Source organism: Desmodus rotundus, chromosome 5 (genome assembly GCF_022682495.2).
Source record: "Desmodus rotundus isolate HL8 chromosome 5, HLdesRot8A.1, whole genome shotgun sequence".
NCBI lineage: Eukaryota > Metazoa > Chordata > Mammalia > Chiroptera > Phyllostomidae > Desmodus > Desmodus rotundus.
The window spans coordinates 45,168,844-45,183,886 of NC_071391.1; the positions used below are offsets into that span (position 1 = coordinate 45,168,844).

Sequence of the window (15,043 nt, forward strand, 5' to 3'; positions counted from 1 at the left end):
GTTAAGAGATACTGATGGTATGTCAATACAAAACCTCAAATACCCTCAATGAAAAGAGCATAGTTTTGCCTGAAGATAGAGATGATTCCTTATGTTGATAATGCATAGTAAGGCAAGAAAATAACTATACGATATAGGAGTTAGACAAAGGAAATTATATAATCATTATTTGTGGGTAAGTGATTGCATATGTAGAAAAATGCAAAAAAAAATCTGTCAAGAAATAATTTGAATTAATAGGTAAGTATATAAAGGCTGCTGAATAAAAGGCCAATGTACAAAATTCCACTCTATTTTTAATAAAAATAGATATGATTTTTTTAAAAAAGCTTTACAATAGTATAAAAAATCATGTATCTAAGATTAAATCTAATAAAGGATATAAAAGAACTTCTACATAGAAAACCAGAAGTTATCTTTAAGAGAAACTGAAGAAGACCTAAATAAATGGAATAAATGTAGATATTATATAACATATAATATCTCAATATTATATATATACTCAGAAAAAAATGAATGAAATCTTGCCATTTGTGATAACATGGGTGGAATTTGAAGCTGTTATTATGCTAAGCCAAGTCAGAGTAAAACAAATAAAGTATGATTTCACTTATATGTGAAATCTAGAAAAAACAAAACAGAAACAGACCAATAGATACAAGAACAAGCTGATGGTTTCCAAAGCAGAGGTGGATGGGGAGATGGGGAAAAAAAGAAAGCATCTATGTATAAGCAGAGAAATGGGTTGGGATATTTAGCAAAAAATGTGTGAAATAGAAATTTTAAAAAGAGACACTATATAAACTACAAGAAACCCAGGAACAAGGGAACATATGGAAAGCGTATAACATTGTTTGGGATAGATTTCAGGAAAAAACAAACCTCAAAGAGAGTGAGTCAATTCTCTATAAATATTCAGTCCTCTGTTCAGTTCACTGATTCAAACACTAATGTGGAGTACTCACAGCTATAACAGTTTCTCCAGAGATGTCTTTTTTGCAGTAAATAGATAAATACATAATTTTTTGAAATGTAAAAGACAAAATTCAGACCTAAGATTGTATGGAACTTAAGTTGTGGCTCATACTAAGGCAGGGAGTAGGGAGAGAGAGAGAAACCAATTGGGTCTCTCAACAAGGTAGATTGTATGACATGCAATGTGGTCAGTTTCTAGTCTCCCTCCACAAATATAGGCTCCAGGGTTTTGTACCAGCTCCCTGCCCTTTCCTTAGCTTGGTTTCCTCAATATCTGTACCACCTTCCTGCCACTCCTCTCCAAGCCCAGATAAACATCATCTGACAGCCACTCAACTTGCTGTCCTGATCTTTCTTGATTTAGGCAGAGGATTGAGGGTTGAGGTCTGCAGTTGCAGTCAAAGGAATGTATCAAAGACAGAGCATCACCTGGACACACCTGTCTGCCTCTCACAGCAAACAAGCTCCCTGAAGGAGACTGGGAAAGAGAGCTTCTATGCCTGGGTTATAGACTCAAATGTCTTCAAAAGCTCTCCGTCCAGTCTTCCCCTCTCCCTTTGTGAACACAAACCTCCACCCCCAGAAACCCTAAGGTGCCCTTTTGCCAGGGTTTTAGCAAACAGATACTTTGGGGTTATGGTTATGGGTAATTTCACATTACAAATTAAAAAGATCACCACATTAACTGTTTTAATTTTACAGAAGCTCCAGAGAAGTACAACAAACTTGCTCTTGAGCTCCTTAGGAGCAGAGACTGTGACCCATAGTTATAATCCCAGCATCCAGCACAAAATGTTACAAGAACTTGATGCTTAATAAATGTTTAAAGTGACTTGTTTCAACTAATTCACTCACTATTCTGTCAGGGCAGCCATTCTCCAGATCAGGTGAGACAGAGGGTCCAACTCAGACCTCAGTTACATCTTTTTTGCTCATGGCCCCAATTGCTTCAGGAATTTTCTGGGCCTAACTCTTCAGAATTTCAACTGTATCTTGGGCCCTGACATTGGCCTGAGGACACAAAAGAGTTTAAATCCAAACAATGGAAGTTAGCTTCAACTGAAGGGTTTCTTTGTTATTTTCCACTTGAACAGGATGTGCCTTCATTTGCTTATTCAGTAAACACCTAAATATCAGGAAAAGGAGAAGTTACAAGGAGTCCAAGAATAACCCAAATCACGACCTTCAAGTAGCCCTATGTGTGTATCCTTGTCTGTTTGGCTGAGGAAGAAGTACCAGTTGTTAAAAAAATAATAATAATTTTTTTTAATGACAGTTTGTGCGTAGAGATTTATCCCAGTTTCACACTACCAGCTCCCAGTATCCACTTCTAACCTTAAGGTGGGTTGTGGAAATACTGATGAGAATGTGCTTCTGAAGTACAAAAGGAGGGGTTTTTTTAAGAACCCAGTATGTGCAGCTTGGGGCCAGGACAGATCCCTCATCTTGCTGGAAACTGCAAAGCCCACAGCATGTATGTGCCCATCCCTGCGCTAAACTGGGTCACTGAACCAGACATGGCTGATCACACACACTGGTGAGTTTAACAGGAGAAACTGGCAAATGAACAACATCAGGTGCCGTCACCCGGAAGGAACAAGGTTCGCTCAGAGGAGCCACTGGTCAGCCAGAGCGGAAGCGTGAAACATAAATGGCTCAAGAGGACCCAGAGCCAGCTGGGCCTCTGCTAAAGCAAAGCCTGAGCGGTCTCACCCCGGATCCCCACCCTTCACCCCTTCCTGGGACTGATTCTTGGGCCCTTATACAGCTTTAAGGGGCTCTGAGCTGGGGAAAGGGCCAGAAAAACCGAGATAGCGGAGAAAAAAAAAAAAAACACCGGGAAACCGAGAGGTGTGCAAAGACCCCATCTCCTCCTCCGATTGGCTAGGGTTTTCCTCATCCCTGTCTGTGATTGGCTGCTCCCATAAAGATGCCGCTGGTGCGCCGAACCCTGCCCGCCGCTCATTGGTTTCAGCCCTGTGGGCGGGGCCGGAGATCCCTGCCCGAGGCTGAGGAGCGGGCCGCTGCTGGGACCTTCTCCGGGTGGGCGGTAAGTGCTACGGTAAGACCAGACGCTTCTGAGTTTTTGGACACTTAGCAGTAGGACCTTAGTACCTACACTTTCGGCTTTTGCCTATGGGCGCTAGTCCGGGCTAAGGAGGGAGGTGGGTAGACAGCTGTGCCTCTTCTGAAGTCAAAGGTCCTGCAGAGTCGTCTCTGCCACCCACCCGCCCGCTGCCCTGGGGCCCTGCCTCGCGCCCGGTGGCCAGAAGGTTACCATCCCCCTCCGCTCCCAAACGCGGGAGATCACCGCTTCCACTCGCCACTCTCCCCACTCTGGTCCCTCCTCGCGAGTCTTTAACAAGCTCCGCCCCTCCAAATGTCTTTCCCAGACTGACTCCTCACCCTGCCAAAGGCAATTTGGAAGCAATTAAACGTTTACTAATTAAAGTTTTGTCGAAGTAATTTATGTTTAATAAAAAAGAACACTATGAAACAGGTTTTTTGTCTCTAAGACCAATAGCTACCCACCCCTAAATCCATTTTGCAGAGGCCACTGCTTTTAAAATTTTCATGTTTAGATCTTTTTATGACCCTAGTAAATCTAAATAATATGCTTACACCACATTTGTTGATTTATGATTTTGAGATTTTTTTACCTCACTTCCCTACTCCCACTAATTTTCGATTTCCATTTTTATTCTTTTGTTGATCTTTGTAGCTTTCAATCATAGATTTCAACCTGTATCGTGTCAGCCTTAGGTGGTGGCTCTCTGTGTTACAGGAGGATATTGACACTTCTTCCACCTGCAACCTACAATCAGCTGGACCTCAACAGTTACATTTTATTCTCATATATTCAAAAATATTGGAGGCACTGTTCTTGGACTTGGAGATATAGCAGTGAACAAAATTGATGATGTCACTATTCTCATGAAACTTCTAGTGTGGGAAATAAGACGATAAATAAATGCATACGTGTCAAATGATGGTAACAGCAGAATCATGGAGAAGTCATTTCAAGCTGGGAGAACAGCAGGAACCCCGGGGTGGGGTTGGGGGGTGTAGAATAAACAGGTACGGGGTTTCCAGGGAAGTGTGGAAGTTTCTCTCTCTGCTTGACTGGACACAGACACTGTTTCAAAGATGAAGAGCAAGAGCTTCCTATTGTACTGGATGCTCAGGAACCAGGATAGGCTCTTCAGTGGGTTAGTGATTTCGTAAAACTAGATTTTAGGATACTGGATCCCACAGTTTGGTAATGATAGTGGGAGCAGGGGAAAGCAGGAGGCAGGGTGGGCCTCCTGCTAGCCTTTAACAGAGAGTGCCGCAAAATCTACTTACTGCTTCATTTCCTCCAGGAAGACTTACTGGAATACCCGAAATCACAGTGATTTCTCTCTCTCTTGAATTTTTATTATAAGTTGAAGCTGGAGAGGTTAGTAATTTGCCCAAGATAGAATGGTGGGGCTCGGGACCAAGCATCTGTACAATGAGAACAGTAGAATAATGGTTTCTACTTAAGGTTGTGAAAATAGTGTCTGGAATGTAGCATAAGTGTTCAAGGGGTGCTTGCTGTTATTAATATATGTTCTCAATTATCTAACAAATTATAAAAGCATTTTGAGTTTAGGAACTACTTCCTATGTCTAGCTGGCTTATTTATTTGAGGAGTATTTCTTCAGCAATAACTACATTTCAGGTGGTGTTTAGGTGCTACAGATACAGCACTAAGTCTAAGATGCCTCTTCCCTTTACAGACTCCAGCTACTAACACAAACTTGCAAAGTGAACAAGTAAACATTGCCAGCTGTACCGAGAGCCTGCCATGGGCCATGTAAGTTCCAAACCCACTGGTGGCCCCGGCAGAAATCTCAGGTTTCTTGCTAGGGTAGTGACTTCATCATACAGGTTTGATTAACATCAGATGACCTTTGTTTTTATCTGCCAAGGGGTGTTGTTTCATCTCTGCGTGCAACACATCACTGAAGGCAGAGGAGTGTTAGCATCTCAGTGAAAGCTGGTGCTGGATAAGGAGCAGGGCTTTACAGGGTGTGGGGAAAGGATTGCTTGTTCTCTACTTCACACTTCAGTGTGCAATGCAAGAGAACCAATTAAACATAGTCAGTGGTTTCTGGCATATTATCTTTTTGCCCCTTGAGGTGCATAAGTATACATGTAAACATACCACAGACTAAGACTGGGGGTATTTCTGGCCTTATTTTCAATATTGAAACATCATATTTTTTGTGACCTTATCCAAGTTCAAGAGAAATAATGCTGATTTGGAGAGCATGATTGAGGTGGAGTGGGTGAACCCACCTCTGACCCACAAAGGAGGGTCAGAGGTGACCAAATGAATAAAAACAGAACTCCCAACTTGCTTTGGCATCCCCAAATGTCCCTCTGTAGTGTGAGGAATGTGACCCAGTCAGAACTTCACTTGGGAAGCCCAGTGCTTATTAAACATGGTCAATGAAGGATCGAAAGGAGAAACTTGGTTTTTTCACTCATTAATTTTCCCTTTTACTGATCCCTGTGCTCCTCTGTTACCTTTTCCTCTCATTTGTTTTTCTTTTCTTCTTCTCAGCCTTTATTACCTCTGCCTGGTTTTGTTCATGTTCTGAGGAGGCTGTGAAAAGGAACCATGGATCCTGCAGCATTGGTAGAAGCCGTAGTGGAAGAAGTGGCCTGTCCCATCTGCATGACCTACCTGAGGGAGCCTGTGAGCATTGACTGTGGCCACAGCTTCTGCCACAGCTGTCTCTCTGGACTCTGGGAGGTTCCAGGGGAATCCCAGAACTGGGGTTACACATGTCCCCTCTGCCGGGCTCCTGTCCAACCCCGGAACCTGAGGCCCAATTGGCAGCTGGCCAGTGTGGTAGAAAAAGTCCGTCTGCTGGGGCTGCACCCAGGAATGGGGCTGAAGGGTAATGTGTGCGAGCTCCACGGAGAACAGCTAAAGATGTTCTGCAAAGAGGATGGCCTGGTCACATGTGAGGCCTGTGGCCGGTCCCCTGAGCATGAGGCCCACAGTGTCGTGCCCATGGAGGATGTCGCCTGGGAGTATAAGGTGGGAGACAGAGGCTAGCTATCCCAATTTCTCCCCTGCTCCTCATTTGGCTATCTCTAAATTAAGGACTTGATCAGAGGCCCCAGAGATAAAATGAGAACTGATTCCTTTGGTCCTCACGCCCACAGAACCTTGGGATCTGATTCTGTGAGCCACATCTCTTCCTACATTGATGATATCCTTTGACCTCCTTCCCTCCCACTTCCAACCCCATCCCCAATCCCAGAGTGGCTTAATGCCTTACCCAAAGATGCTTCCTTACTGAGAATTGAAGACCAGTCTGGTCTACCTGGGGTTCTTGGTGCCTTGGATGATTTGTGTAAGAGGTAATCAAGGCTGCACCCATCAACACCTACAGACTCCTAGCAATGCCTTAGTCATCTGATATTGTATGAGTCACTTTAATTTCCTTGTTTTTATAGACAAAACTGAGGCTTAGAGGTTTGAGATCATGGTAGTTGGTTTTAGAGCTGGAAGAGACTATGGCTGAGTCATTTGGGATTGACTTTATGTTAAGTTAGTCAAAAGTTAGCTAAAGGAAGATCAAAGGAAACGAATCAGGTCTTCTTGCCCTTTGACCAGTATTCTTTCTCCTCTACCAAGCCTTTCTTTGCGGGGGAGGAGGGGCGTCATCTCTGACACACCGGCTACCCCTTTGGTATAGCTACCCTCATCGACTTCCAGTTTCTTATACTTTCCTCCGTTGTCCATGCTTTTATCTTTACTAGACATATCTTTACTAGAATTAAGTAATGACTCTGTGATCCAGTGATACAATACTGGTCTTAATTCTCTTTCTAGAAGTTGGAATTAGAAGGTAAGAGTATAAGACAAATCCTCAGAATTGACTGTTTTTCTATGTGAGAAGAATTTCTAAAAAATTAAAAGTATTAATTTAGTCATTTTGTTTTAAGAGCATTAGAATAGGGAGGCAGTATCACATGGGCATAGGAGTTACACAGCAGTGTTAAGGCCCAGCCCAAAGCATTGACTAGCTGAATGACTTTGAGTATGACTCTCTCTCAGCCTCAGTTTTCTTAATTTATACAATGGGGATAATACCAGTCTCAAGGGATTGTGAGTATTGAATGTATGTTTAGTACGTAAGCCATGTGTGACACTTGGTAACTCTTTAACAAAGTGGTTAATATTATCATCAGAATACTTTATGCTTTTCCAGGAATAATCTTTTACACTGGTGTTCTAGGATAGTGATTCTTACCTCTAAGGGCATTTGAACTACCCAAAATTCTTCCTAAAATTCAGTTCTAACTCAGGAGGCATGGGGTAGGGCTCCAAACTCCACATTTCTAACAAGCTCCCAGGTGGTGCTGACGCTGCTAGCCCACTTGGACCACACTTGGAATACGAAGATTTTAGGAGGCCATAGGATAACTTAACAGGTAAGGATAAAAAGAGGCATGGATAGGAAGGCCAAGGTGGTGTTCTGGCAAGCTTGGAAACAGACCTCTTCTTCTGTAGAAACTTAGAGACTCTGGGAGTTGAAGTGATTTTCAAATCAAAAGCTACTTTGGATGTCATGTGGGCAGGAATCCACTCCCTCTTTGGCATCCCTTTGCTCCTGGCATTCATTCTGGCTCATCACCTGAGGCACACTTTTCCCATTACCAACCAGTGCTAGGGAGCCTCATTATCAACCCAGCTGCCCGGGGTGACCTCATGAGGTTTTAATCTCTTCCAGTGGAAACTCCACGAGGCTCTGGAACATCTGAGGAAAGAGCAAGAAGAGGCCTGGAAGCTGGAAGTTGGTGAGAGGAAACGAACTGCCACCTGGAAGGCAGGTTGCCACCTGGGGAAGGAGTTTGGGTGGTCCCAGTGGTGTTCTGGAGCTGGCTTATGGCAGCTTCCTCATCTCTGTGAAGCAGAGTGTGGGGTTTGAGGTCAGAGAGCCAGGAATGTTCATACCAGCTCTCTCTACCAGGTGTGCAGCCGTAGGTGGGCCATGTACTTCTCATCCCAGATTCTTATTTGTGATGGGGGGTAACCTCGGCCTAAAGATGACCTCGTATGTCCTTATATACACCTCACTTACGTGTCAGCTCACGATGGTACAACTTGTGTAATGCTTAGCAAAACATAGTTTCTGTTTCACTTTCCCCAGTTAAAGCATACTTACTAAAAGTTAAGTTATTAAAATCCTGGAAAATCACTTCTGAAATAAATTTGAGGACCTTAACTACCAAACTATCAGAACTTCAGATCAACAGAAGATAACCTGAACCAGTCAAAAACAACGTATTGAACTGATGTGATACCAGTAAGAAGCAAATGCATCTAACACTGTAGCTGTCACAGTGCCTTAAAGGCTTAAGTGTAATGCTCTGGTGGTGGTTATGAGAATAGAATATATTATTCAGAAAATAGGAAGTAGAGCATATAGTACCAAGATAATGTTCCGGGCCCTACTGGAGTCAATAAGAATAAGGAATAGGGACCCAGAAGCATGTGGGAACAGAAAGGTAGGAAAAATAGTATCCTTTGTCTTGGCCTCTATAGTACTTGGCACACAGTTGGTACTGAAACATTACAGAGTGTGTGTGTGTGTGTGTGTGTGTGTGTGTGTACACACCCCCAGGTGTCCTCAGTCCCAAGTGGCTCTTACACAAACAATATCAGTGCTTCTGATCTTGGCGGTGCAGATGCAGGTAGAAACCCGAAAGCAGAGTATCATGTGGGAGTTTGAGAAGTATCAGCGATTACTAAAGAAAAAGCCCCCAGGTCGGCAGCTGGACGTAGAAGCAGCCACAGCTCTAGCCAGCCTGGAGCAGGAGGAGAGGGAGACCAGACAGAAGCTGGAGTTGAATCACGACACACTCATCCAGCAGAGCCGGGTCCTGTGCAGGCTGATTGCAGAGCTGGAAGAGAGGTCTCAGAGGCCTGTCCGATGGATGCTGCAGGTCAGTGGCTCTTAAAACCACCCCCCCCCGCATCCCCACTAATGCCTGCTCTTCTACCCTCAGTTGGTTGTCCAACCTGGCCCACTGTAGGCACGTAGGTGGGACAGCGTCCAGGCAGCTCTGGTATCATACCAGCCTTCCCCTTTAGCTAGAGAGTCGAGATGGAGCCTGGAGTCGGCCAGTCCAGCTCAGCCTGCCCTGCTCCCTTCCTATAGGATTCTACCCTCCACCTCTGCATACCTTCTCTCCCGCCTTGCTCTCTGCCTTTCGTGCCCTTAGAGAAACCCCCTCCCAGAGCTCATCGTCCCTCTGCTCCCTCCCGGGAACAGCACATACTCACATGCTTCATTTTTTTCTCCTTCCAGGGTATTCGGGAAGTCTTAAACAGGTATGTTCCCATCCTTCGAGCCCTAGGCAGACCTGGGAGGGATAGTGGGCCTGGCCAGAAGTGGAGAAGTAACAGAGACCCAGTACTGTAGAAAAGCAGGGGCTGCTCCATAATGTTCTCCCTCTTTCCTTATATTAGCCAAAGAAGCTTTGTTCATCTTTCTTTTTTCTTCTGTGTGTTTGGTAAGATTCATTTCAAATATTACCAGTAAGAATTTCAGAAAAGTTACAAAATATGTGTTTTCCAGTAGATCTCCCAAGGAGGGAAAAACCCTGAAGATGCAACCATTAGTGTTCCAAGCTCTGAGTGTAGCGTTTCTCCACTGGCACACCTGTTCCTCTCCCCGTGTCAGGTGCACCTCTAACCCTCCTCACAGCACTGGTACGCAGATGTTCTCCCTGTGCCACAAACGGTTCATCTCAGTCGAATAAGCATCACATCTCTGCTTAGCCTGGTGATGCAGGAGAGGGGCACCTGTTCCCTGTACTAAGGGAAGGTCCATGTGGCAGAGCTAGCACTTCTTGCCCCAAGCCTTAACCCTCCTCCTCTAGGAGCAACTCTTGGAACCTGCAGCGGCCAGAACCAGTCTCCCTGGAGCTGAAAACAGTTTGCTGTGTGCCAGGCCTAAGAGAGATGCTGAAGACGTATGCAGGTAATGAATGCTGGGGGAGGCTGTGACGGGCAGTGGGAGGAACCCTTCCCAGAGAAATAAAATGGTTCAGTGCCCTCTGCCTGCCCCCAGCTAGCCCCACTCCCACCCTTCACTGAGAAGCCTGTGGCTGTGTTTACCAGGCAGGCCTCACCCGTGCCCCTCACTCTGCCAGCGTCACCAACCAGGATCTTTTTCCCCAGCTGATGTGCGCCTTGATCCAGACACTGCTTATTCGCGGCTCATCGTGTCTGAGGACAGAAAATGCGTGCGCTATGGAGACACCAAGCAGAAACTGCCCGACAATCCTGAGAGATTCTACCGCTATAATATCGTCCTGGGCAGCCAGTGCATCTCCTCAGGCCAGCACTACTGGGAGGTGGAGGTGGGAGACAGGTCTGAATGGGGCCTCGGAGTGTGTAAGGAAGATGTGGACCGGAAGGAGGTGGTCTATTTATCCCCCCACTATGGATTCTGGGTGATAAGGCTGAGGAAGGGCAGTGAGTACCGGGCAGGCACCGACGAATACCCGCTCCTGTCCCTGCCAGTCCCTCCCCGACGGGTGGGCGTCTTCCTGGATTACGAGGCCCATGATATCTCCTTCTACAACGTGACTGACAACGGCTCCCACATTTTTACTTTTCCCCACTATCCTTTCCCTGGGCGCCTTCTGCCCTATTTCAGTCCTTGCTACAGCATTGGCGCCAACAACACCGCTCCTCTGGCCATCTGCTCCCTGGACAGGGAGGACTGAGAGCCACCATCCCAGCCAGAGGCTTCAGAATTTCACCTGGGCCACAGGAATCTTGGAGGGCCCTGCCCCTGCTGAGGGTCTCCTTCAATTAAGTTGAGCCTAGAATCTGGAGATTCCTCTACCTTGCCCAGGGGCCTGCTGTTCTGGGCTAGAGTCTCTCACTACACCACTCACGTGAAAGAGGTGAGGCTTAGTCAAATGAGCATTGTCCCCTGTGAGGGAAGCGAGGCAGGGCCAAGGGAGAGGATCAGAGTAGAATCAGAGTGGCTCTAACAATGATGACTTCTTTCCGTAGCTCTGGCCCCTCTCTTTCAGTCCCTGTTGTTGCCATAATTAAGTCAGTGAGGACAATGAAGTAGATCCAACCTTCTGGAAACCTGTTGGATAGGGTTTACCAACAAGCCAGAAGAATACTGCTCATATCCAGACCTGGCAGCTGTGCTAAAGCCCATCGGAGGAGACCTCACCTGAGGTTTGCTGCGAATGAGCAAGTGTTTGACCCCAGCTCTCCGACCCGTAAACCGTAGAAACGCATCACAAATGCCCAGACCGCTCCAGTGGTCGTCCCCCTCTGAGCACGAGCTGGATGTACCACTGTGTGCCAGACTGAGGAGACCTGTGTCCTGGTCCTGCCCTTCTCTCTGAGTGACAGGGTCAGAAAACCTGTGAGCCTTGTTTTAATTTTCACTTTATGGGTTAGAAAACTGAAATGGCCTTAATAGAGCAAGTTATTTCTCACAAAGCTGTTGAAAGAAGATTGTAAAGATTATAAAGTATTTCTCACATTTAAATGAAACAAGATTGACAGACTCACTTCTCAGGTCACATGTCTGCATGTCATTCATTACATTTGGGTCTGAAACTTCCCACTCGTTTGAAAGATGTTTCGTCCTACATGGAGAAATGAGCAGAGGGGCTGCATACTCTCCTACCTCACAGGGTTGTTGTGAGGACCTCAGATCCATCCCAAACTTGTGTTCCTTGCTCAGGGACAGAGGAAGGCACGCCGTGGATATTGCCTGTGTAGCCTTCCTATCTCTCCTCAGCCAGCATCTTACAGCAGGGCCTGTGTGTCTCAGGGCCTGTCCTGACAGTCTAGGGCCCTTTAGACAGAACATGGCCGTGCCAGGGGCATACTCTGGGTCCCAGTAATATATTGTGAATCTATTTTCTTGTATGTTTGTCTTCTTGCATTAGAGTTGGGACTGTGACTGCAGGGTAGCAGAGATAATTTTTAAAAGAAAAAAATTACCCAGGAAGGAAGGCTCACTCACCCACAAACTAGTTTGGCCAAAGTTTGGATCTTTTGGTGTCACCAAGGGAATCCACATGGTTCTGGTAACTACCTAACATTCTCCCTGCCTTTGTCTTCTCTAAAGCTATGGGGGAAGGAAGTGTGGGGAAAAGAATAGGACTGGGCACTAGAAGCCAGTGGTAGAGCCATGTAATAATGAAGGGGAAGTTAAGACCATCTCTCTGTGCTGTTGACTTAAAAGTGATATTGTGTGTGGCAAAAATAATTCACTGCAGGCCTTAAGAGTGTGATGTGGGAATACTGTCTGGAAACAAAGTGCAAGGCTTGCGTGTGAGGGTTAATGGCTTTGCCTGTTGTGAGAGGCTCCAGTATGCACCTCACATATCGTCACAATGACTGTTTGACACGACCCCTGATGTAGTTTAGACATGAAGGTAGTGGCTGTTTGAGTAGGATTGAGCAGCAACGAAGATACTGGGTAATGTATGGACAGAAGCAAAGTAATTCCTGTAATAAATAATAGCAAAAATTGTCTTTCTAATTTAATTGTATTGGTCATTAACATATGAAGGAGGAGCCCTGACTGGGTACTCGGTTGGGGTGTCCCATACACCACCAAAACATTGTGGGTTCAGTTCCCAGTTAGGGCACATACCTAGGTTTCGGGTTTGATCCCCGGTGGGGGTGCACATGGGAGGCAACCAGTCCATGTTTCTCTCTCTCTTTCCCCGCCCCCTCCCTCTCTCTAAACACGTCCTCAGGTGAGGATTAAAAAAAAAATTAAGGAGGTAAAACAGGCCAAAATGGAGAAATAAACTCATTCCACCTACCCTGCTTCCAAGTTGCTTCTTAAGCATTAGCAATAGAAGGTGGATGGACTAGTAAGTCACAGGCCTGGTCTTGGCAAAGGGCTAAGCCGACCTACAATAGAAAGGTTGCCTTTGAGTGGGAGGAATACACAAAGTGGTCCAGGTGGGTAAAAGGCAGGTGGGCAAGTAGCCGTGTGAAGGGTAGAGTGCCTGGGGAATTATGTATATACTTGAGAAATAGATTCTTTAGGAAGTGCTTCCCATTATCTGTCCTTAGACAGTTGGCAAAGGGGCTTGAGACAAATCAATGTTCTTTCCTATGGTTTTCTTAGGATAATCCTTGGAAGGTTCAGAGAAAAGATAATTAGGTGATAAATTCCTTCAAACCTAGAATGAATGAAGGAGTGGAATGGCTTCATTTATAATGTACTATTTAGGGGCTTTGGTTGTTGGGGTTTTCCCCCCCCCATTTGTATGCCGATTTGGGAACTGATTGCTTGTTAGAAGAATTACAAGGTTAAATGATGTCACATTGTTTATTTCATACTTCTGATTTTTAAGACCAGGCAAGAAGGTCAAAGTTCTTAGGTATATTAAAACCCTCTTTAGGGTACTTATGCATACTTGTAAGAACCCCAGGAAGACAAGACCTTATCCGTCGGCTTCCCCATTGCACCCCCAGTCTAGCACTGTGCACTTGTGTGTACACACTTTGATAAATACGTGAACGAATTTTCAATTTTACTCCTAGAATCAAAAATAAGCTCTTCTTGCCTTAAAGGGCATGAAAGACTAGATAATAATTATAACCCTGTTCAAAAACTGATTTGATGGACGACTGTCCGTATGGACCACTGAATGGGGAAGGGGCAGGTGGGGTGGGGGATAGGGTGCCTGCACATTTCCTGAAATGACCACCAGGGCACCTCCAACTTGATGTGATTATTTACTACAAGGTAGGAGTCAGGAACAAGCTTTGCATATTTCTGTTTCACTAGCAGAGAAACCAAGGGGAGCAGTGCCTGAGCCTTGAGGGGATAGGTTCCTAAAAGGGTGAAATGCTTGAGTCCTGCAAAAGGAAGACACAGAAGGCAGTCCTTGGCTTCACCCACAGGAAATTTCATCTGCCTTTGTTTCAAGCAGAATTGACTCCAATGTCTTAAAAGCAAACACTGAGTGCCTACAGTGGACCACAGGCTCTGGTTGAATGGTCACACATTGCTTCATGTGATGGGGCAGGGGTTGTATCTGAATGTATTAGAAAAAGAACAGGATTTTCTGTTTGAGGTTGGCCATCGAAGGGAACCAGCCCACTAAATACTTGAGTACCCACAGTGGGTCCCAGCGAGTTTCAGGGAATACTGACATGAATTAAACAAAGCTGGCAGGGTGGGCTTCTAATGAAAATGCTGTGAAGGAATATCTGGTTTGGATGCAAGCTGGACTACGTCTTTGTTGCTTTCCATCAAATATAGTCAGTCCTTAGGTTTGCTTATTAAGAAAGAATAGTGTGACTTTTCAAAATAGAAATTCTATCAAATATGCGTAACCACCTCATCTTGATTTGGTTTTGTGTTATGGGGTTGCAAGAGGAGAATTTCTTTTTACTACTCTGGACGCTCAGTGCATTATCAGATTTTTAGAGGCTGACTTCTGCCCCACGAGTATTCAGAAACAGAATATGTTCTAGTACGTGAACAAGTCCAGTGTTAGCAAAAGCTATGGATGCAGCAGATCTGTTTGGAAGAATTATCCCATGAATGATAATTACAGGACTGTATTCTAATAGTGCCTAAAATTACCTCCTAAATTATAGAATTAGAAATCAATTGTGTAGCCCTGGCCAGCTAGCTTTCTTGGTTAGAGCATTATCCCGATATGCCAAGATTGTGGATTCAATCCCTGGTCAGGGCACATACAAAATTACAAGAAACAACCAATGAATGCATAAATAAGTGGAACAACAAAATGATATTCTCTCTCTCCCTCTCTCCCTCTCCCTCTTTCTCCCTCTCTCCCCCTCTTCCTCCTTCCCTGCTCTCTCTAAAATCAATAAATAAAAATTGTTTTAAAGAGAAATCTATCAAGTTTGTTCTTTAAGTATGTACATCATGTTGATCTTACATTATGTGCTTTCCTTATTTGATTTTCCATACCCTCTATAAATTATCATTGTTCTATCGGTAGAAAGGAGATATTAACACTCAGATACAATAACTTG

The 15,043-nt window shown here is 45.0% G+C and overlaps 1 protein-coding gene across 6 annotated transcripts; it reads left to right on the top strand.

Annotated features, from left to right (window-relative positions):
* Positions 1–2,958: 2,958 nt before the first annotated feature.
* Positions 2,959–14,846, top strand: TRIM68 (tripartite motif containing 68). 6 transcript variants are annotated; one of them, XR_011651207.1, is made up of 8 exons: positions 2,959–3,037; positions 5,567–6,049; positions 7,752–7,847; positions 8,710–8,967; positions 9,333–9,355; positions 9,907–10,007; positions 10,208–10,941; positions 11,054–14,846. XR_011651207.1 is itself a non-coding variant. In XM_024572768.4 (8 exons), the coding sequence occupies exons 3-8, from the start codon at positions 5,624–5,626 to the stop codon at positions 10,756–10,758; spliced, it is 1,455 nt and encodes a 484-aa protein (XP_024428536.2). In that variant the 5' UTR covers positions 2,966–3,037; positions 4,737–4,813; positions 5,567–5,623; the 3' UTR covers positions 10,759–14,846. The 6 variants fall into 6 exon arrangements, 5 of the variants coding, with proteins under 5 accessions (XP_024428535.2, XP_024428537.2, XP_024428536.2 ...); XM_024572768.4 differs by adding an exon at positions 4,737–4,813 and having other exon boundaries at positions 2,966–3,037; positions 10,208–14,846; XM_045182046.3 differs by adding an exon at positions 4,737–4,813 and having other exon boundaries at positions 2,978–3,025; positions 10,208–14,846.
* The last annotated feature ends 197 nt before the right edge of the window (positions 14,847–15,043 follow it).

Coding starts and splice junctions, on each gene's coding strand:
- TRIM68 (XM_024572767.4), top strand. CDS start 5,624: ATGGATCCTGCAGCATTGGTAGAAGCCGTAGTGGAAGAAGTGGCCTGT. Junction 7,848..8,709: donor AACGAACTGCCACCTGGAAG/GCAGGTTGCCAC, acceptor TTGGCGGTGCAG/ATGCAGGTAGAAACCCGAAA. Junction 8,968..9,332: donor CTGTCCGATGGATGCTGCAG/GTCAGTGGCTCT, acceptor TTCTCCTTCCAG/GGTATTCGGGAAGTCTTAAA.